This window comes from Peromyscus californicus, unplaced genomic scaffold (genome assembly GCF_007827085.1).
Source record: "Peromyscus californicus insignis strain IS unplaced genomic scaffold, ASM782708v3 Scaffold_13__1_contigs__length_99412109, whole genome shotgun sequence".
Classification (NCBI taxonomy): Eukaryota; Metazoa; Chordata; class Mammalia; order Rodentia; family Cricetidae; genus Peromyscus; species Peromyscus californicus.
The window spans coordinates 4,562,403-4,584,091 of NW_026294424.1; the positions used below are offsets into that span (position 1 = coordinate 4,562,403).

General features: G+C 49.5%; 1 protein-coding gene across 4 annotated transcripts in view; it reads right to left on the minus strand.

Moving 5' to 3' along the window:
* Cfap99 (cilia and flagella associated protein 99) overlaps window positions 1-21,689 on the minus strand; it is a 43,631-nt gene that overhangs the window by 19,271 nt on the left and 2,671 nt on the right. For 2 of the 4 annotated variants that reach the window (XM_052736204.1, XM_052736205.1), the window contains exons 2-7: window positions 14,378-14,506; window positions 5,966-6,110; window positions 4,840-4,934; window positions 3,110-3,184; window positions 1,606-1,718; window positions 140-317 (exon numbers count right to left, since the gene is read on the minus strand). In XM_052736204.1, coding sequence (XP_052592164.1) covers window positions 140-317; window positions 1,606-1,718; window positions 3,110-3,184; window positions 4,840-4,934; window positions 5,966-6,110; window positions 14,378-14,491 — 720 coding nt within the window. In that variant the 5' untranslated portion in view covers window positions 14,492-14,506. The remainder of the gene's footprint in view (window positions 1-139; window positions 318-1,605; window positions 1,719-3,109; window positions 3,185-4,839; window positions 4,935-5,965; window positions 6,111-14,377; window positions 14,507-21,689) is intronic. The other 2 variants (XM_052736206.1, XM_052736207.1) reach the window with 1 other exon arrangement.

Sequence of the window (21,689 nt, forward strand, 5' to 3'; positions counted from 1 at the left end):
GTCACTGAATGCTCCTGGATGGTCCAGTACACTCTTGACCCCGGAGGAGCCCAGCTGCCCAATGACCCCCACAGTCCAGTCTCCCAGCCTGAACATCCTGATGGTGCAGACCTGTGTCCACCACAAATGCCCAACTCACAGGTTTTGTCTTGGCCACAGTGGGTACAGGCTCAGGCATTGTAATGGCACGGGGCTTCGGGACAGTCAGGTTGAATTCCTTGGGCCGTGTGACCTTGGCCTTGGTCTTTAAAAGAAGAGTTTGATCGGTTGGCACCCCTTCCAGTTGGTTGATTAGCTCCTGGACCTCTGGCTGCCATCTTGAAGGAAAAAGTGGAGAAGGCTCTAGAGTCACATCCTAAACAGGTCACCAAGAAGCTGGCCCTTGGGATGTGAAGACCCCTAAGTGTGTGGTTGTCCCTCAGGGTGAGGTCATGATGAACAGGTGACATTTCTTCTCTAACTTGTGAGTACAGTTTAGTCACACCTTCCAGCACGTGCATTAAGTCTCCCTTTGCACAGATGAGAAAACTGAGGCACAGGGGACAGGAGAGCTGGGATGCTGAAACACCCCCACTGCGGGGATGTGGAACTCTCTTAAGGACAAGCAGGAACTCGGGTAGGAAGCTAATACGGGCAGTGCATACGGTACTGATGGAGGTAGCTGGGAACAGGGAAAACAAGCCGGCAATAGGAAAGGAATGTTCTGGAGAAGCACTATTGATGACAGGTGGAGGGAACTGTGGGTACTGGGTGGGGTAAGGGCCACATCCCCTAAGGGACATGCAACTGTCCTTGTGCTCAGCCTCAAGGTCCTGTGGAGCAGGGGCTTCAGAAGGGTCTTGGTAGGTGGTCCAGAGGTCTAGGAATTCCCCCTTCCGCTCTCCATACCTTGAGAGGACCTACGCCATCATCACCAGCCTGTTCAGTGTTACCTCCTGCAGGGCTCATCAAGGGTGGATGCATGGCTTGAAATAGTTTCTGCCTCATCTCTAGGACTACGCAGAGGAAGTGAGGCTGCCATGAGGACTAACAGCAAAGGGCTTTCAGAAGGCCACACCTGGACTGGGGCCTCCAGCTTCAGGGGAGGTGTGGGGAAGCAGCTGGAGGCGTGTGCTGAGGCTGGTCCCAGAGAGGGCTGGGAGGCCTGTGGTGAGTATGGAAACAGCACACAGCTGTCCCCTCAGTTTTTGGAGTTTGTCCTAACTGCTGACAGTGGGAATCAGTTGGGACAGCAAAGCTCTCCTTCACAAAAGTGTAGCTCTGAGAAACCCCATTATGGGGCCAAAGCCTCCGACACACAGCTAACACATAAACAGTCTGCTTGGGTCCAGGCTATCTGCCTGTCCCCAGGAAGACCCAATGCTCTCCCAGACCTCTCAGAGGGGAGGAATCTAGGAGATCCACACTGCATCTTGCCATCCCTGCCACAGGCTGTGGTAGGTAGATTCATTGCATCTTGGGCCTCTCATCCTAACCTAGAACAGGATTTGGCCACTCACAGAGCTTCCATGAGCAGGAAGGGAATGAGGAGCCCCGCTCCCGAAGTGCCTGGAGTGGGCCCAAGACACTTTTCTGAGACCTGGTGCCCTGCCACCACTGACCCACCTCATCAGAGGGTCGATCCAGTTCTCCTTCACGTGGGTCGTATCGTAGATGAGGCTCCACTCGTCTTTGATCCATGAGCACAGGTTCAAGGGGTTAAAGAAGAACCTGAGGAACTGAGGTAGAAAGTCCCTCAGCAGCTCAGCTGTGGCTCAACCACCTCCCACTGATGCCCCAGCGCTGCGTACAGGGGCCAGAACAGGCTGTGACATTCAGTTGTCACACCTACTGCAGAGGGCATTCATCCAGCTTCTAGGCCAGGAAGGCCCCTTGTTCCACTCCTGGGTAAGATGCTGCAGCGACATGTGGAGGATTGCCTGCCACTCACCCTGCCCCATCCAGTGGGCTCTGTAATTCTGGGAGTGTAATCATGCCATTTCTGTGCCCCGTAACCTTGCCACTACAGCGTTGCTGGGGGAGGGCTGGGAAAGCCCTCAGACCTGGGAAGGTGGGTTGTCAGTCAACCAGTCACAGTGGGTGTCTGATCTCAGCCCTGAGATTGAGGCAGTCTCCAAAACCAATCAGAAGGACAGCCAATGGGCTACATTTATGCCACTATCCTGATGCAGGATCCAGGGACCACATGTCAGAGCCCAGGAGAGCTCTGTAGTGACCCAAGACACACAGCTGGTACTTGGGAGCAGGAAATGGACTTGGGAGGTGACCCTGGAAGTGCATGGCCAGCTGAGAGGACCATGGTGAACAAGGCTACGACCATTCAGGGCCTCTGGTCACTCTTGCCTCCCAGTGTGACTGCTGTCCTCATCAACTTCACCCTCACCAGCCTCTAGCTTCCTTGTGGCCTGCAACCCTATTCCAAACAGAGGCCATCTTCCAGAGCAGCATTTCTCAACCTGTGGGTCATGACCCCTTTGGGGGTGGAGTCGAACAACCCTTTCACAGAGGTTGCCTAAGACTATTCTGCATATCAGTTATTCACATTACACTTCATAACAGTAACAAAACTACAGTTATGAAGTAGTAATGAAAATAAAGGGTCACAGAACTAGGAAAGTTGAGAACCAAGGTTCCAGAGCTTTCTACAGTTTCCCCCTTGGCCACCTGCCGACTTTCATCATTTACCTCTGTGGCCTCTCACCTTCTCAGCCCTTGCCCATGGCCAGTGTCCTATCACCCACTTCCTAATCTCTCAGCTGTCAGTCTTGACACCTGAACAGGAAGCTGGCCCCTGTGGCGGGACTCTAGGGTCCTCACCTCCTTGCCCAATCCCACTGGGGTACATCCTATCATTTTTTTTCTATTTTTCCATTCCTCTCCACACCCTCATACCAGCATCTCAGCAGGATCAAGGCCACCGTTCTCAATGGGATGTGGCAGGACAGTGTTATTAGAGACCCTGCTAGAGTGGGGAATGGGGCTCCCTGTGGGTCTAAAAAGCCCTCTGATTTGGGGAGAGGGCTAGAGAGATGGTTTACTAGTTAAGAGCATGTACGACTCTTACAAAAGACCAGAGTTCAGTTCCCAGCACCCAAGTCAGGTGACTTACAGCTGCCTGTAACTCCAACTCCAGGGGCTCCAATGCTCTCCTCTGGACTCTGAGGGAACTGACGTGTGCACATATCTGTACAGTGACACATACATACAATTAAAAATAATAAACATGGATCATTGGCTGGCGTTGTGGCATGTAATGCCAGCAACTGGGAGGCAGAGGCAGGAGAATCTCTGTGAATTTGAGGCCAGCCTGGTCTATATATTGAGTTCCAGACTAGCCAGGCTACAGGAAAAAGTAGCCTTTGACCATCTTGAAGGTTCTTAGTGCATGAGGGTGGGGTTCCCAGGTGCTAGGACGTCTATCTCTTCTTCTTCTTCTTCTTCTTTCTTCTTCTTCTTCTTCTTCTTCTTCTTCTTTTTGTTTTTTGGTTTTGTGCTGGGATTAAAGGTGTGCCATCATGCCTGGCTTTTGGAGTTCTTTCTTTCTTTCTTTTTTTTTTTTTTTTTTTTTTTTTTGGTTTTTCGAGACAGGGTTCCTCTGTGTAGTTTTGGTGCTTGTCCTGGATCTCGCTCTGTAGACCAGGTTGGCCTTGAACTCATAGAGATCTGCCTGGCTCTGCCTCTCGAGTGCTGGGATTAAAGGCGTGCGCCACCACCGCCCGGATCTACATCTGTCTCTTCTACCTGTGGTCTTGGAGCCATGCAGGCAGCATCCCCTGTGGAGGCTACAAATTACAACTGCTTTCCAAGCAACCTGGGCCTGAGATGCTTTATAGCCATGTCACTCCCAACCACAGCAGCAGCAGCTAAGACAGGCCACCCTGTTGCCAACAGCTGGATCTCCATCTTTACTTGGCCTCTTCCCAGAGCTCTGAGGCAGATAGAGGGACTCTAATGGGACCAGAATCACCCAATGGGTCATGGAGTATGGACGGCCTTGTGCTGGTCACCATTTGACCTCTGCAGCTTTGGTCCGTTTAGAAATTTGTCTAAAGGTCCCTGGAGTTTTTTTTTTTTCCTTTGGACCCCACACAAGCTAAGGAAATATTCTAAGCTAAGCTTTAGCTTCAGTCTTTTCTTTCTTTCTCCCTCTCCTCTCTCTTTTAACTATGAGATGGGGATTCAGGCTAGCCCTCTTATCTCAGCCTCCCAAGCTGTTGGGATTAGAGGCCACAAGGCCTGTCTCCTATGTGGGTCCATGTCATGGTCTCCAGAGCTCCCTAGGCTGGTCAGAGACCAGGTACTGGCCTGGGGTCACTGTGCATATCCTGAGAGTAGTATGTGATCTGCACCCCAAGCATCTGTTGAGTCAGCACTGTGGGACCCAGTGTAGGAGGCAAGGTGGATGTTTGCTCAATAGTCATTATGGATTCCAGCACAAGGCAGCAAAGCCTGAGCCAAGTACAGGTCATGCTGAGTGTAGAATTGGCCAGGACAGTCACAAAGCATCACTCAGAAGATGCCATCGATTTTAACTTCATTGTCACAAAAATGAAGCCCTTGCTTAAGATAATTCTAATTGCTTATCCATCGTGGGGTATGTGCAGGTAGGAAATCCTGTCCTTCCTAAACCAACCAGATAGCCAGACTTCCCTGAGACAGAAAACATTGTCCGATATAGGGGTATCAGATGGTATTAAGTAGAGAAAAGACGAACCTGCCAGTTACTCTAGCTAGAGGATGAAAGGCGGGGCTGATCGATCAGATGCACATCTAGCCCTGGTTCTGGTCCCTCCTGATTGGTAGTCTCAACCATGGTCCTGTGGGGTCAGCGGATCTCACCTTGCAAGTCTTGTCCACAGGCTGGGACCTGATGATGTTGCAGAAGAGCTGGAAGCCGAGCTCATCCAGCTGGAACATGGCCAGGTAGCAGATCACTGAGAAGAGAGAGAGAGAGAGAGAGCATGGTATGAGGAGTGCCCAGCTGCCCTGCAGTGGGGCTCTGTGTGTGACCTTGGGAGAATTCTGCAGCTGCTGAGAGTCTTGCAGGCACCTTGTTCTGTCAGGGCACATAAGGACAGGCCCATACGGCAACTACCACTTCATGCTCAGTGGTTGTAGAACTAGCCACTTGGGGCTTTTAGTTTCCACACACATTACACTGCATTGGGTCAATTCTCAGAAATCCCAGGATTTCTCTGGGCAAAAGTGATATCATCTTCGGTTTTGTCGATTTTGTGAGCTGAGTCACTCTGAGCCTTTGGGGATGGAGGTTCCTCTGATGAGGCTGCTGGTTCTGCTCTGAGCCAGGCAGTGAGGGTCAGCCCCAGCTTTGCACCTGGCGCCAGTCACCAGTCTGAGCCTACCAGTATGCTGTAGCCCATACCTCTCCACCTCCTGGGCCAGCATCAAGACCAACAGCAGCTCCTAGGACTAGATCCCTCTCTGCTCGATGGTAGCACCAGCCACTGTCCACAAGTCACCATGTTCTGTGAATGTGGACAGTGGTCAGAGGTGGCTCTCATATTTAATCTCTCCCTGGATGATCCAGACTAGTATATGGCTATTCTCTCCACAGGTGTCAGGGCTAGGGACACAAACAGACTTAAAAGAGGTATGCCATTTGGCCCAACCTGCCCTTAGAGGCATTCTCTTCCAGACAAGTGGCTGGGGGTCCAGAGGCTGCATGTCTGTTCTCAAGATCCAGGTTTCAGTTTCCCCATGAGGAAATGTAGAAATGATAAAATATATCTAGCCTGGGCCACAGACTTACAGGCACCTGCGAATCAAGTGAGAGAAAGAACGCTATGGCCGAAGCAGGAGGAGCTGCCTTCTGTGTCCTGAAGCTGGTCTGCTTGTTGGCCTCAAGTCAACCTGTCAAGGGTCTGTGCTAGCTTCCTCTCTAGTCCCTGTCTGGAGTGGGCAGCAGGCCAGGCCTCACGGACATGTGGATAGTGGATATACGCACCCTCAAAGAGGCTGTAGTCGGCCCACAGGCAGAGCCGACCATCCCGTACATAGAAGGCATCCACCACGATGGTCAGTAACTTCTGGTATTCAAGGCAGCCGGACAGAACCTCCAAAACAAAGGCAAGCTTCTGGGGGGTCAGAGCCTGGAAAAGAAAGCCAGGGGAGAGCTTTCGAGGACCAGGAGATCAAGGACAAAGGTAGGGGATAGACATTCCCACATGGCTGAAGAGAGGCCAGTTAGTTCAGCTCTCCTAGAGCAGTGGGCAATGACCACAGTGACTGGAAAGGCAGGACCCCCAGGGTGAGTAAGGACAAAGTGGGTGCAAAGACAAAATAAACACGGAAGACAGTATGACAATAAAAACCACAGAAGGACAAGCGTTATGCAAATATTCTCCCATACGAGGGCAGGCGAAGCCATAGACATAGAAGAAGAATGGCAAGCAAGTGTCTGGGGAGGGTACGGGAAGCCAGGCAGCTGGTGTTTCTGGGGATAGAGTTTCAGGTCAGGAAGACTAGAGGGTTATGGAGATGGATGGAAGTGACGGATGGCTACACAGTCCTGTGAGTGTGCTTTGTGCCCCTTGAAAATAGTTAAAATGGTCAAAATTTATGTCATGTGCATTTTGCCACAATAACTTAAACATGAATTCATATAAAGGCTTTCAAATAAAGAAATAAAACATCCAAAAGAATGCTGCATGATCAAGGGAAATCTGTGAGAGCCTGTCCAGAATAAAAAGCAGTATGGGAGCTGCTAGGTAGCGGTAAGAATTCTGTTCCCTTAGCCAGGCATGGTGGTGCATACCTTTAATCCAGGCACTTGGAATAGAGGCAGGCTGAGTTCAAGGCCATCTAGTCTACTTCAGTTCCAGGTCAGCCAGGGCTATTTAGGGGGACCCTGTCTTGAGGGGGGAGGGACTGAGAGAGAGTGAGAGATTGAGAAATAGATAGATAGATAGATAGATAGATAGATAGATAGATAGATAGATAAACAGGTAGATAGATAGACAGATAGAGATATTGACTCTAAATTTCTAAATTCTGTCTCCTCTGGGGAGGGAGCTGGTCAGGCAGGTGAGGCAGGGCTGACTTTTCTCACTTATCTTTTCAAACAGTTGGTTTTGTGACCAGTGTCAAGACTTTCTATCACTGTGATTTAAAAAAAAATCTGGCCGGGCGGTGGTGGCGCACGCCTTTAATCCCAGCACTCGGGAGGCAGAGCCAGGCGGATCTCTGTGAGTTCGAGGCCAGCCTGGGCTACCAAGTGAGTTCCAGGAAAGGCGCAAAGCTACACAGAGAAACCCTGTCTCGAAAAACCAAAAAAAAAAAAAAAAAAAAATCTGACAAAACAGTTTACAGGGGGCTGGAGAGATGGCTTAGCAGTTAAGGGCACTGACTGCTCTTCCCGGGAACCAGAGTTCAAATCCCAGCAACCATGTGCAGCTCACAACTGTCTGTAACTCCAAAACCTGACATTCTCACACAGACATACCTGCAGACAAAACACCAATGCACATAAAAGTAAATACACTTTAAAAAAAAAGTTTACAGGTAGAAAAAAATAATTTGGCTCATGGTCTCAGAGGCCGTGGTCCTCAGGTAGCTGGCTCCATTGTTTTCTGGCCCATAGTAAAATAGAGATATGGCAGATCAGAGGGAAGCTGCTCGTTATCTCATGGTGGTAGGAAGCAGGGGAGGCTGGGGTGGGCACAGGCTATATCCTTCCAAGGCACCCTTTCAGTGACATGCTTCCTCAGGTTCTCACCCAGTTCCCACCAGCTCTGAATAATGCTATCACGCTATGATTTTGTCAGTGAAGCTGTCAGTTGACAAAGTCAGAGCTCTTAGGATCCAATTACTTCCCAATTGCCCCACCTCTGAACACTGCACTGGGAGCAAGACCTTCAACACAGGAGCCTTTGGGAGACAATTCAGACCAAATGATAATATGACCCGTGTGTGACATATGTTAATTATTTTATAAGGTAATTAATGTTTTCAAATTAAGGTCTGAAATGTAATTAAGTTTTGATGGAGAAGGAAAATGAAGATATCCGCTGGTGCCAGCACAGCACCTAGAAACTTGGTGGGACACTGGCTGCTGAGCCTTTCCGGAAAGCAATTTGGAAAATAGGTTTCGGGAGCTTTATTTTCATGACCCTTTCACAGAGTAAGTGTGCTGCTGGGAATTAAGGAAGCCTTCCAGAACACAGAAAATGTTCATGTGTACACATCAGGGGAAGAGGTCTGGGCAGCAATGAAAACAGGAACAAGGGTCCAACAGCAGGTGACCACCGGGCCAGACACCACTGCTCCATCCTGCAGACCAGTATGATGCAGCTATTAAAATGATGCCATGTTAAGATTTACAAGGGGATGACAAAATAGCACACCCCACAGTGAAACCATGGGCTATGACTTTGGTGGCCCATGCACCTGCCACTCCTCTCTGCTCCTTTGCACCCACACTTCTCTAACAACTTCAAAATTAGTAACAGCTTTCCCCCAGCTGGCCAACCCTTTTAACAGAACCTGCCTCTGTCAAAGTACCTTCCAGAAAGGCTGCATCAAAAAAAACCTCAGAGCAGCCAGGCGGTGGTGGTGCACGCCTTTAATCCTAGCACTTGGGAGGCAGAGGCAGATGGATCTCTGAGTTCGAGGCTAGCCTGGTCTACAGAGTGAGTTCTAGGATAGTCAAAGAAACCCTGTCTCAAAAACAACAAAACAAAACAACCTTCCACCCCCGAGTTTCCACAGTGTCCATTTAAGAAAAGTATCTCTTTTACTAATTTTTTTGCAATACTAGAGACGAACAATTAAATGCACTCCACCGGAGCCACACATGCCTCTACCAGTGAACACTGGTATCTCAATGTTTTGAGTCTTTAAATTACACGCAATAATTATTTTGTGTGCGCATGCATCCGCGTGTGCGCACCTGTGTGTAGGCATACATGGCATGGCACACATGAGGAGGTCAGAAGACAGCTTAGGAAATGGTTCTCTTCTTCTACCATGTGTGTCCTGGGTACCAAACTCGGGTCATCAGGTTTGACACTATAAGCACCTTCACCCACCAAGCCATCTTGCCAGCTCTATTTTTGAAGTTTTTTTTTCTTTCTTCAAGACAGGGTTTCTTTGTGTCGCTTTGGCTGTCCTGAAACTCACTATGTAGACCAGGCTGTCCTTGAACTCACAGAGATCCGCCTGCCTCGGCCTCCCAAGTGCTGGGATTAAAGGTCTGCGTCACTCACCGTCCGACTCAATTATTTTTATGTTAAAGGAATAAGAGGGTAAATAGAAGAGCCTGCAGGACCCAGAACATATGCCAAGTCATGATTTGGTTTCCCTGTGTCATTTCTGGTCCTGTCCTTGTTTCCCAGCACTAGGAAGAGCCTGGAAAGGCATTCTTGAGCCAGCTTGTTAATAAAACACTAGCAGGAAAAACAGAATGTGTAAATGGAATTGCCTTACCTCTTCTTCCCTAAAACCTACAGCCACTAAGATGTGCCTGTTGTACGGATAGTGGCAGCCATGCCAGGAGAGGTCCCCTGAAGGCTGCCCCCTACTCCTCCACCCTTCCCAAGACTCTCAACACAAGATTCTAGGTGGAGTCCCAGCCCATTTCCCAGGTTCCTTTTGGAACACATCTGGCTATAATATATCTGCTGGCCTGTGGGGGACCTGCCCCCACCTTTTTCCCCAGGGTACTCCTGAGGAGTGAGGAATAAGAGATTTAGATAGAAGGATAGAGGGGAGAGAAACAGATAGAAACACCAGATAGCCTCAGGAGGGCCTGGATACTTATCCACTGGCTCAGAACTTTATTCAAAAGGGCTTTTTATAATAATGCCAGGGGGCAAGGCAAAAGACCTCCCCCTTGCTAGATACAGCCAAGTGTAAGACCCTTCCAACCACCTGGTACCCAGGCCCATGGTCCAGTCATCCTCTGATGCAGTCCTGCTGGGAAAGCAAGCTCAGATCTCACTAGGAAACCTCTGTGGGCTCCCACACTGGCCACCTTGGCTTGTGTCTCCATTATCCACAAGTACCCCGGTGACCTGGTCCAACTTCAGGCTGAGAACATGCTGGCCCTGAAATGTCCCTCACCAGCCTGTACCTCTCCCTACACTCCAGAACCCTCCACCTGGCTGTATGCTTGGCCTCCTCACTCGGAGTCCAGCATATGCTCACACTAAGGGCTCTGCCATTGGACTCCTGAGATTGACCCCCTGTTCTCAGCAATTAATCTTCTGCCTGATATCCCAAGTACCCTTTCTGTTTCCCCTCTTATCTTCGTTGATCTATCTGCCTTTAGTCCAGATACCTAGAGGCATTAGAGCTCTGTTTCCTAGCTGATTCTAAATCCAGTCAGGTTGATGATGAAGGTTAACTATCATACCTCCTCTTCAAAATTCCTCACAGTTTTTCGAGTCCAAGAGAATGGTGCCAGCTCCTGCATGACTTCCAGGAATTGCTTCGTGTTGCTCCATGTATGGCAGAGAAGAGGAGGCACCAGATATGTGTACAGAAATGAAACACAAGAGCTAGCCTTGCTTTATAACAACCTACTCTCTTGCAAAGGCCAGAACAAGAACTCACTTGGGGAGACACAGTCACTCTTGAGGGCTTCACCCCCAGGGACTGAAACATCTCTCCCTACATCATCTTTAAACACTGTGGTCCCGAGAAATTCAGCTTCAGCATGAACTTTGATGGGGAAACCACCTTTACACCATAGCAAAACTTTTGTATTAATATGTGCAACATAGTTTCACTTATATCCTTTTTACCTAATTTTTACCTATTATTTACTAGATGCAAGCCAAGCCTCCTGGCAAGTCCTTAGAGAGAACCAAATTCTACTCTCTGCTTCAGCCCTGAGGCTGGCATTGAAGGGAGACTCTTGTTGAACACTGTTTTAAGCCATGGTGAACATATTGGGCATTTTAATAAATATTAATGTGGAACAAATTTTCTAACATTTTCTAACTTGTTTTTTTCCTTCCTTCCTTCCTTCCTTCCTCCCTTCCTTCCTTCCTTCCTTCCTTCCTTCCTTCCTTTCTTCCTTTCATCCTTTTATGATTTTTTGAGACAGGGTTTCTCTGTGTAGCCTTGGTTGTCCTGGAACTCACTCTGTAGACCAGGTTGGCCTCAAACTCATAGAGATCCACCTGCCCCTGCCTTCCGAGTGCTGGGATTAAAGGTGTGCGCCACCACTGCCCAGCTATTTTTTAAAACAATTTTATTTTATGTGTATGTGTGCTTTGCTTGCATGTATGTTGGTACACCATGTTCATGCATGCAGTACCTACCAAGGCGTCCATAAGAGGGCATCAGATCCCCTGGAACTGAAGTTATAGATGGTTGTGAGGTGCCATATGGGTGTTGAGAATTGAATTTGGGCCTCTGGAAGAGCAGTCAGTGCTCTTAACCACCCAGCCATCTCTCTCCAGTCCCTTCTCACCTAAACTCTTGTATAAGCCCCATTAACTTCTCCCTTTCTCTTCTGGCTGCTTAACCCAGAGCTATTTGGCTGCCTATGCTTTTCCTGTTAGTCCTGCCCTGCAGGATCTTCTTATGCTCATTCCCACTTGTCCACAGTCTAAGTTCTGCTCTGACCTTTTTCTGCTTACAATCAACCTCCCCATGGGCCAGTCACACAGGCTGAGTAGCCAGGTCTGAAGGTTAAGCACACAGACCTTGCTTGGCTTCCTGTCTACACACTCTCAGTCCAGGTAAACCTTGGGCTCTTGGGGTCTCATCTTGGTAGGTCCCTCTGCCCAGGGATCTGCTGCTCCTCAAAATCAGACTCTTCCTCACTGCTTGGCTACCTAGCTTGCATTTGGAGCCCATGTTGCCCTCTCCTTCGTCCCTAGTCCCAAGTGGATTCCTGAGTTGCCAGGCAAGGGGCTTCTGAGCACAGCGAAAGCCAAGGTGGTACCCAGGGACTAATGTGTCGGTGACTTTATGCTTGCTCCAAAGGGCTAGTAACTGATTAGGAGTGGGGAAAGAAGCCACAGACTAGACCTCCAGAGCTGCCTGGTACCCAGGCCAGGGGACATCACAGGTTAGTGGATGGGATCCCTTTACTCCTCCTGCCCCCTTCCTGAGGCCCAAGTCAAGTCAGCCCAGGTGCACCCGGGCTACTGCAGCTGGATCCACGCTCTGTGCTGTCAGCTGTAACCTAGTTTCATCTACTCAGACAGCGCATCCAAATAAGGATATGTCCACCATAAGAAAAGCCTAGGGCTACCATGCACTTAGGGTATGCAGTCCGCCCACCACATGTCCTGCCCTGAAGTCTCCATCAGCCTCTGCCTAGTGGTCTAGGGGTTGTGTAATTTTCTGGCAGGTGGCGTCCCCAGCCTTGACCTGACAGTCAGTACATCAGCAAGTTTCTGACAGCTGGAGATGAAAGTGTGTTGTTCAAACTGGGTCAGCCACCAGGGCCCTGATCCACCTCGGCTTCAGAGGAACTTTGGCAGAGCCTGAAAGGACCAACATCTGAAGCAGGAGCTCTGCATCTCTGCCTGAGGTGAAGATCAGCTTCCGGGGCATATCAGCTCCATCCACTGCTGCCAACTTGCTGGGTGGCGTCAGAGTGCTAGGCGTCTCATGGAAAGGCACACAGATGGTCACGACTTTGTGATTTTCCAAGTGACAACCAGGACTCATTTACCATTAGTCTATTGGTTGTTAACGGAAAAAGTGCCTCACACTAATTGTGAGACCTAAAACTCAGTTTTCTGTCGTGGTCCTCAGAAAGTAATGACACCAACTTCTCTCTGCCTCGCTCGAAAGAAAGGGCCCCTCTTCTATCAAGGCCCTGAAAGACTTAGCAGCCAGGGAGCATGCTGGGTGTTCCAAGTGGGTGGGTGGGTGGGGAGTGGCAAGGAGAGTGGGAGGAACAAATGGACTGTTCAAAAAGCACCAGGGAGGCGTGGACGTGAGGATGGGCCGGGGAACCGGGAGGGCACAGTGGAGCTGAGGGGCTCTGCAGGGAGGCTCACTTCTGTGTCATATCTGTGGGGAGATCAGGAAAGGGTGTCAGTTCAGTGCCCTGAACAGAGAGGCGAGAGGGGGCTTTGGCAGTGAATAGGACAGGGGCTATACCAGGGCTGAGGTGGGGTGTGGGGGCAGGTGTGTACCTCACCTGGGCCAGGAAGGGACACAGTTCTTGATGACTGAGCTTGGGCTGCTGAGATGAGCTGTTTGTGGGAGCTCATGGGAACAGAGAGGACATAAATACTCTAGATTGTGCTACTTAGACAGATGTGCTACTTACCATTGGATGCAAGAGGCTAGGGTCGGGGAGAGAGGTCTGTGCTGGATGGAGGGGAGGAAGAACTGGACCTATTAGCAGGTGGGGTGACTTCTGAGTACCCTGACAAGGAGAAGCCAGAGCCTCTGGGGGAAGGGGACTCAGAGCAGGTAGTGTCCAGAGAGCCAATCAGAATGTTGCAGCGCTTGTGTATAGGATGACAACCTGGGCAGAGTCTGGAGCTGCCAATAGAAAGGGTGGCAAGTCTGCGGGGGGAGGGGTGTGCTTGGAGATTTAACCATCCAAAGTCCACTTGGAAGCGTAGCTGCCATTGTGACAGGCTCAGGGTGAACATTCCAGTGGCACGCTCTGCCTCTCTCTCACCTTCTGCAGTGGGATACACTGCTGCCTCTATCTTGGATGTCTCAGCTTCCAGAACCTTGACAGCTATATTCTGCAAACATTTCCCAGCCTCGCTGGGTGGTGGTGGTGGCAGCGGTGGCGGCGTATGCCTTTAAACCCAGCACTTGGGAGGCAGAGCCAGACGGATCTCTGTGAGTTCGAGGCCAGCCTGGTCTACAGATCCAGGACAGGCACCAAAACTACACAGAGAAACCCTGTCTCGAATAAACAAAACAAACAAACAAACAAAAAAACCCCACAAAAACAAAAAATAAATTTCCCCCCAGCCTCAGGTGTGTTATAGCTATGCTCAAAGACTGAAGTGGGGCTTAAGGGAGGTGGGAAAAGCACTAGGTGGAGGCACTTAGTAGGGTGCAGACTCTACCGGAGTCCTCATGAGCTAAGAACGATCCACCAGGAACTGCGCCCATAGGCAAGTCCTTGTCTACATAGTTGCAGTCTTTCCTGTGTGGGGACTGCAGCTGCCTCACATAATGCACCATGGGAGATTTGTAGCTCTAGGTAGAGCCAGGTCTGACATGCATTCTGGATGCTGGGGGCCCTCTCATGGCAAAGGGGTGCCTATGGAAGGACCACCAGCCTTCTGATAGATTGCCTTGTCTCATACTTCTTCCCATAGGAAGGAATGGACCTCACGCTGTTTGCTGGAAAGTGAAATGCCAGGTGACACATGTCACTGATGTGGGCTCCCAAGGAACCCAGTGGCTCCCCTGACCCTACCTGCTGTAAGGAGGTAGATGCCGTCTCCAGGAACTGCTCAGGATTGTCCTTCTCGGGCTTAAATTTGTCAAGTTGCTCCATTACAATCTCAATGCATTTTCCATAATAGGCCATCTTTTAAGCAGAGTCCTAAAACAAAACAACACAGGTCCCATTATTCACAACCTCTGAGTTGGCTGTTGGTGGAAGTAGTTGCAGGACCCTTACCCACACCAACAGGAAGTTGGTAAGGGTTATGGGATTAAACAGCAAGGATTTTAGAGGTAGGGGGGTTTGGGCTCAGGTAAGCTCAAACTCGCTACTTGGTTAGTGCATCTCAGGCCTCTGCTGCCCAAGTGATGTTTGCCTTGGTGAGCTCACTTCAGGTCACCACTTAGCCCTAGCCTCCCCTCTCTCTGCCCTACACCCAGGGTTTCAAGGCAGTCACCAAAGCCCCACAGCCATGCTGTGGGTGGGGTGACCCCCCGGAGGGGCTCGGGTCAGAAAGCAGGCCTCTGAACACCCTCAGCCCAACTGGAAGGGTGGCTAGTTCTCAGTAGGCTCTGCCCACAGCAGGTGACAAAGACAGAATTACAGAAGGCTGTGGAGTTCTCATGCTGTGTCATGTGAATGGCGGGACCTATGCTCACACATACAATAAATGGAAATAATAAGAAACATTCAATTAAAATAAGAACTAGATAAAATGGAGAAAGAGAGCTGAGCACTAGCACGCAGCCACCCCTTTGTGTTTACTAATTGTTGATCTGATGTGACCAGCTGCTTCAGGCTCCTGCTGCCTCGACTTCCCCACCATGGTGGGCTAAATCTTGAACTATGAGATAAAATAAACCTTTTCTCCCTGAAGTTGCTTTTGTCAGTATTTCTTTCATCTTTCCTTCCTTCCTTCCTTCCTTCCTTCCTTTCCTTCCTTCCTTTACTTCCTTTGTTTTTTTGAGATAGGGTTTCTCTGTATACCCCTGGCTGTCCTGAAACTGACTCTGTAGACCAGGCTGGTCTCAAACTCACAGAAATCCACCTGCCTCTGCCTCCCGAGTGCTGGGCCTAAAGGTGTGCACTACCACACCCAGCTGCTTTGGTTAGTATTTCATCATAGTAACAGGAAAAGAGACCAAGGTCCTCAGTGTAATGGCCAGGCCCAGCAGCTGTTTTTTAAAATTAGGGAGCTGTTCTACGTGGTCAAAATACCAAGGAATGAGAATTTAAGAACGACAGAAGAGAGAAAGAAAACAGGGGCATACTCAGAATGGAAGGATGTATCTTTCCAGAAGGGCAAGGCCTCTGAGGGTTCTGCAGAAGGAGAACTTATAAAGTCTGAGTAGGGTACCCCAAATGCTTCCAGCAGAGATCAGGATTGCCAAGTAGCCTCGTGCGTCAGCACTCTAAGATCCAGAGGGTCACCTGTCAAGGGTCCTGCTTGACCCCCGAACAAGTCCAGGGAGCAGCAGGCATGGGTCTGGGAAGCTGAGGTCGATCCCAAGGGAGTGTGGTTGTGGAGGAAGGAGATGCAGATGGCCCCAGGGTAACAGGTTAGTGGGTAGCAAGTCAAGGAAGCCAGAGGAAGAGAATGCGGTTCCCCTGCTGTCTTTGGGAGGAGCCTCTCTGTGGTGCTGCCTGGGAAGCTTAACTGAGTAGTTGGGGGGAAAGGCTGGATGACCAGTTGACTGAGGGCCAGAGTCCCCATGTAACTTGGCTGCATTCTGGGCCAGTACTACCACAACTAGGGCCTGACAGGGCTGCCTCCACAAAGGTAACACCAGTCTCTCTGAGAATGATCTCATGGAGTCTGGAAACTGCTTCGAAGCCCTGGGACCATCAACAGGTTCTTGGGACACAATAGGAGGTTCTGTGGGCACTGAGGGGAAGCATAGCTAGGACTCCATCCCTGCTCAGCCCATGACGACAGGCACCAGGGCAACCTTGCCGTATGCCGAGAAGCCTACAGGGCCATCTCATGGTAGATTCCTCATGGGTCAATGGGATATTGATGAGAGGGGCAGGAGGAGACAGTAGCCAGATCCATCACACATAGATCCACACCTGCCAAGATGCAGCCAGGTATGGTATTGGGTATGGTGAGAGGTTCGAAGCCTGCCTCGCTAGAGATTGTCCACTAAAGCCACTCTACCTTATAAGGAGCATCTACTATTGGAGAGCCTACCAAGGAGAAAGGCTCTGAGGGCTCCTCCGGTCCCCTCCCTCTCTGGTCACTCAAGTTACTTCTAGTGAGCTTCCTGGTGAGACTTGAGTGCTAAGAGGAGGCTGAGCCACTGCTTCTGGGAACCACTGCCCACTCTGCTCCCATTCCATGATGCACGCTGAATGAGCAATAGATGGGCTTCATGCCCAGTGGCCATTTCACCCTCTCTGAATATGGCTTCCTCTCTTTGGGAGGGACAGAACACACCAGACACTTAGCTCTGCTGACATGGGTAGATTTAAGCAATTGTTACACAAAAGGCCAGGAGGCACTTCTCTGGGACATTACTTCATGGAGTGGGAGACATGTGGCTTCCCCTCTGGCTTTGTTGAGGGTGCTCTGTCACAAGTGAGCCTGGGGGACCTGGTGTTTATTCCAAGGGCTGGAGCCCGAGCCTCTCCCTGAGGCCACATCTGCTAGGCAGTGCCCTGGAGGTCTGTTCCTCTCCTGGCTCTACCCCTTGACTGGTTAGTCCTGTAAGCCAGGATGTTGTTGGCCATGCAAGACCTTTGCCCTCTTTCTCTGGAACAGCTCTTGGGGGCCCTTTGTTCCACTCTGGATCTCTCCTAAGCCGAAAACAATCTCAGACACTCCAGGAATCTTGGCTAAAGGCAGCTCCGTGGGTGTGGGGAAGGTCCTTTCTCTGTGTGTGTGCGTGCGTGCGTGCGTGCGTGCGTGCGTGCGTGCGTGTGTGTGTGTGTGTGTGTGTGTGTGTGTTTTGGGAGTTGGGGGGGATGTCTGTACTCCTGGAAGCACTATGTCCCAACTTCTGTGTGTGTGTGTGTGTGTGTGTGTGTGTGTGTGTGTGTGTGTGTGTTTTGGGAGTTGGGGGGGATGTCTGTACTCCTGGAAGCACTATGTCCCAACTTCTCCAACTCCCAGTTTGTAGCGTCTTGGTGACAAACAGTGCTCTCTGCTGTCAGGTAGCTCTGGAGAGAACATTAGTTCTGAAAAGATACCCATCTCTACAGTTTTCAGTGTGTGCCCAGAAAAATCCAATTTTCCTCAGCCAAGTGTAACTAGTGGACAAAAGACATGTACTGATTCACAGCAAGTGCCAGCTCTCACTGTGTACGCATCCTACAGTGTCAGAAGCCATGCTGTCCGTGATGGGGTACAGGCTGCGGACTCCTCCAGGGTCAGTTACTTGTGTTCATGGAATCCTTTTCCCCTGGCCTCACATATGAGATAGAGGATGTGTTTAGGTGAAGCCTTAAATCCATTCACTTGACCTCCCAGCCTGACCCCTCCCAATGCACCCAAACTGAGCTGATTCATGTTCCTGAGAATGTTGGGTGGGGTGGGAACAGTGGTAGGCTATAGGCCTTTGACCCTGGCTGCTGTGGGCAGAGTGGAGAGGTGAGGTCTCAGGAGTCTAATCCCAAATTCTCAGTTGCTGTGGGACCTAGAGGGGTCTCCTCAGCATGTCACAAGCCCTTTACAGTCCAAAGTCACAGCCTAGGACTCCTCTTCCTTCACAAGGGGTCTTTGCATATGGCTCCTTTTTCTTCCCTTAAGTTAGGTGATCTCTTTACATCTGAGTTACATGCTGACACACTGAGACCTGCCTTCTTTGCCTGAGATTCCTTTCTGGAAACCTTCTCTGATAATAACAAAATGTTCATTAAGCCTTGGCGAGCATGGTGGGCAGGGCCCTGTCCCTCACCCAAACCTGGCCTAAGCTGAGAGTGAACTGTGAAGATGAATGCAAAAACATAAAAAGGTTTAAGTACACTAACACAGGCTCCTCATCGAATCTGAAAGACACAGGTGGCCAGGATAAAACCAACCGAAAGATTGCACTGATTGAACGGAGGGCCTTCATCATGCTAGGTTTCTGTCACTGAGCTTCATGCAGAGAGATTTGGCTCCACAGTAGAGGAACAGGAAGTCCCCATTAACTTTGTTAAACAGAATGTCTTTTATTCTTCCCACACAATGACTTTGTAAATCCTGTCTCTCTCTCTCTCTCTCTCTTTCTCTCTCTCTCTCTCTCTTTCTCTCTCTCTCTCTCTCAACCTTGGAGCTGAGGACCCAGGGCCTTGTGCTCGCCAGGTAAGCATTCTACCACTGAGCTAAATCTCCAACCCCTCCTTTTGTTTTTTTCAAGACAGAGTTTCTCTGTGTAGCTTTAGAGCCTGTCCTGGAACTCACTCTTTAGACCATGCTGGCCTTGAACTCACAGAGATCCACCTGTATGGATTTAATCCCGAGTGCCTGGATTAAAGACATGTGCCACCACTGCCCGGAAATCATCTGCTTTTCTAAACCTCTACTTACATGGGACCTTTACACAATAAACTTCAATTTTATTGTCTCATTTAGTTGGGGGATAGATGCTGTGATAGTATTTTCTAAAGAAATAACAACAGCCGAGTGGTGGTGGCACACGCCTTTAATCCCAGCACTGGGGAGGCAGAGTCAGGCGGATCTCTGGGAGTTCGAGGTCTACAGAGCAAGATTCAGGACAGGCTCCAAAAACTACACAGAGAAACCCTGTCTTGAAAAAAACAAAGCAAAACAAAACAAAAAAAAAGAATTAAGAACAAAATCCATGTTGAGAAGTTTGGAGTGGGGAATCTGGTTCCCTAACCCCAAAGAATTTTCTTTCTGTGTGAGCCTGAGGCCTGGTCTTAAAAGCCTCTCTTGATCCCTGGTGAAGAGGTGAAATAGAGTAGAACAGCACACACACATTCCAGGACTCAGGCAGGCAAAGAGTTTATAAAGACTTGGTGTTGGGGGCTGGAGAGATGGCTCAGAGGCTGCTCTTCCAGAGGTCCTGAATTCAATTCCCAGCAATCACATGGTGGCTCACAACCATCTATAATGAGATCTGGTGCCCTCTTCTGGCGAGTAGGCATACATTCAGACAGAACACTATACATAATAAATTGAGTGCTGGGAGAGATGGCTCAGGGGTTAAGAGCACTGACTGCTCTTCCAGAGAACCAGGGTTCTTCTACTCCCAGCACCCACATGGCAGCTCAGAGTTGTCTGTGACTCCAGTTCCAGAGGACCCAACACTCATGGAAAAACACCAATGCATATAAAATAAAAATTAAGGGCTGGAGAGATGGCTCAGAGGTTAAGAGCACCGACTGCTCTTCCAGAGGTCCTGAGTTCATTTCCCAGCACCCACATGGTGGCTCACAACCATCTGTAATGAGATCTGGTGCCCTCTTCCATATACATAATAAATAAATAAATCTTAAAAAAATAAAATAAAATAAAAATTAAAATTAAAAGAAAAATCTTAAAAAAAAAGACTCAGTGTTAAGAGTGTTAGGGGTGGGGCTCAGCCGGACAGCAGGGCCTAAAAGACACCATGCCTTGGATTCCACCCTCAGCACTGAGGAAAACAAAACACAAACCACATTGCCTGGAAACAATGCTGAAGAGTAAGTTTTCTTTCTCTCGAGTGTTCAAGGTGCAGCAGGAGCTTGACAAATGGCCACATTGCATGCACAATTAGGAAAACAGAGGAGTGGTTGCATCCTATAGCTCAGGTCATCTTCTCCGTTTGAGTCAGTCCAGGATCTCCTGCCCATGGAATGGTCCTGCCCACAATTAAGATGGGTGGGTCTTTCTACATTTGTTAAGGTAATCAAGATTATGTACCCACCTACCCACACACCCAGGCAGGTATGTCCAGAGGTCTCTCAGGTGGTCTAGATCCTGTCGACAACACTAACCATCATTAGATACTCTGATTTTCCTTTTTCGGCAAGTTTCCAATCTAGAGGGCTGAGGTCTGGGCTGAACTTATGTGGATGGGCTGCCCAGCGGTGCCAGGGAGCAAGGACTGCTTCCTGCTCCCCTACTGTGGAGCCCCCATCTCTGCAGAAAGGGTGGGTCAAATGCCCTTGATCGTCCTGAGTCGAGGATGATCGAAGGAATCAATCCAAACCCTCCCGAATCCAGAGTGGGGCTTGGTAGAAGAACACAGGATGAATGCGTGAAAGAACCAGCCTGGAGGAGGGGAGGGAGCTCTTGGGAGCCTCGCCTGCCTCTAACCATCCATCCTGAGCCCTCTGCTCTCAAGGGGTGGAGGGGGCCTTCAGGAACCTGCACACCCACCTGTGGCAAAGAGCAGGTGCATTGTGAGCTCAGGTGGGTATGAGGGAAAGGATCTGTGGATTCTGAATCCCCTCTGAAATTCACCTAAAACTTGAGCTAAACAATCAGGTCTGTGGGTAGGAGACAGGCACAGGCTCAGTCAGCTCTGAGCATCTCACCTTTACTATTTTGGATTCATTTTCAGTGTTATTTTTCCTTGTTTATTTTATTTTATTTTATTTTATTTTGGTTTTTCGAGACAGGGTTTCTCTGTGTAGTTTTGCGCCAGTTTTGCGCCTTTCCTGGAACTCACTTGGTAGCCCAGGCTGGCCTCAAACTCACAGAGATCCGCCTGGCTCTGCCTCCCGAGTGCTGGGATTAAAGGCGTGCGCCACCACCGCCCAGCTCCTTGTTTATTTTTGTGTTGGGGAAGGTGGTCTTGACATGTTCCAGCTTCCTCTCTCTGGGATAACACGCCCACATACCCACACCCAGATTCAGCGTTATTTTATTTTTTGTTATTTTTTTATTTTATTTTATTTTTGTTAAAGATTTATTTATTTATTATGTATACAGTGTTCTGTCTACAAGCATGCTTGCAGGCCAGAAGAGGGCACAAGATCTCATTGTAGATGGTTGTGAGCCACCATGTGGCTGCTGGGAATTGAACTCAGGACCTCTGGAAGAACAGCCAGTGCTCTTAACCGCTGAGCCATCTCTCCAGCCCCCAGCGTTATTTTAAAAGTTTGTATGTTTACTCTGAGTGCTGCAGATGGAACCCAGCCCCTCTCATGCACTAGGTAGTTAACTGGCTACTGAGCCACATGCCGAGTGCCTCAGCATTTAGTTTATAGGTGGGAACTGAGATTTGGTTCCTAAGGATTGATTTCCTTTCTATGTGGCCCTTTAACTCACTTCTCTCATCAGGGCTCAGGTCTGTCACTTGAGGTGACCTGGAAGGCAGGCTGAAGCAAAGTGAAGTAAAGCAGGTGGGGAGGGTTTATTTCTATCAGATACAAACCAGCTCTTCAGCCATGAGATCCCAAATGTACGTTA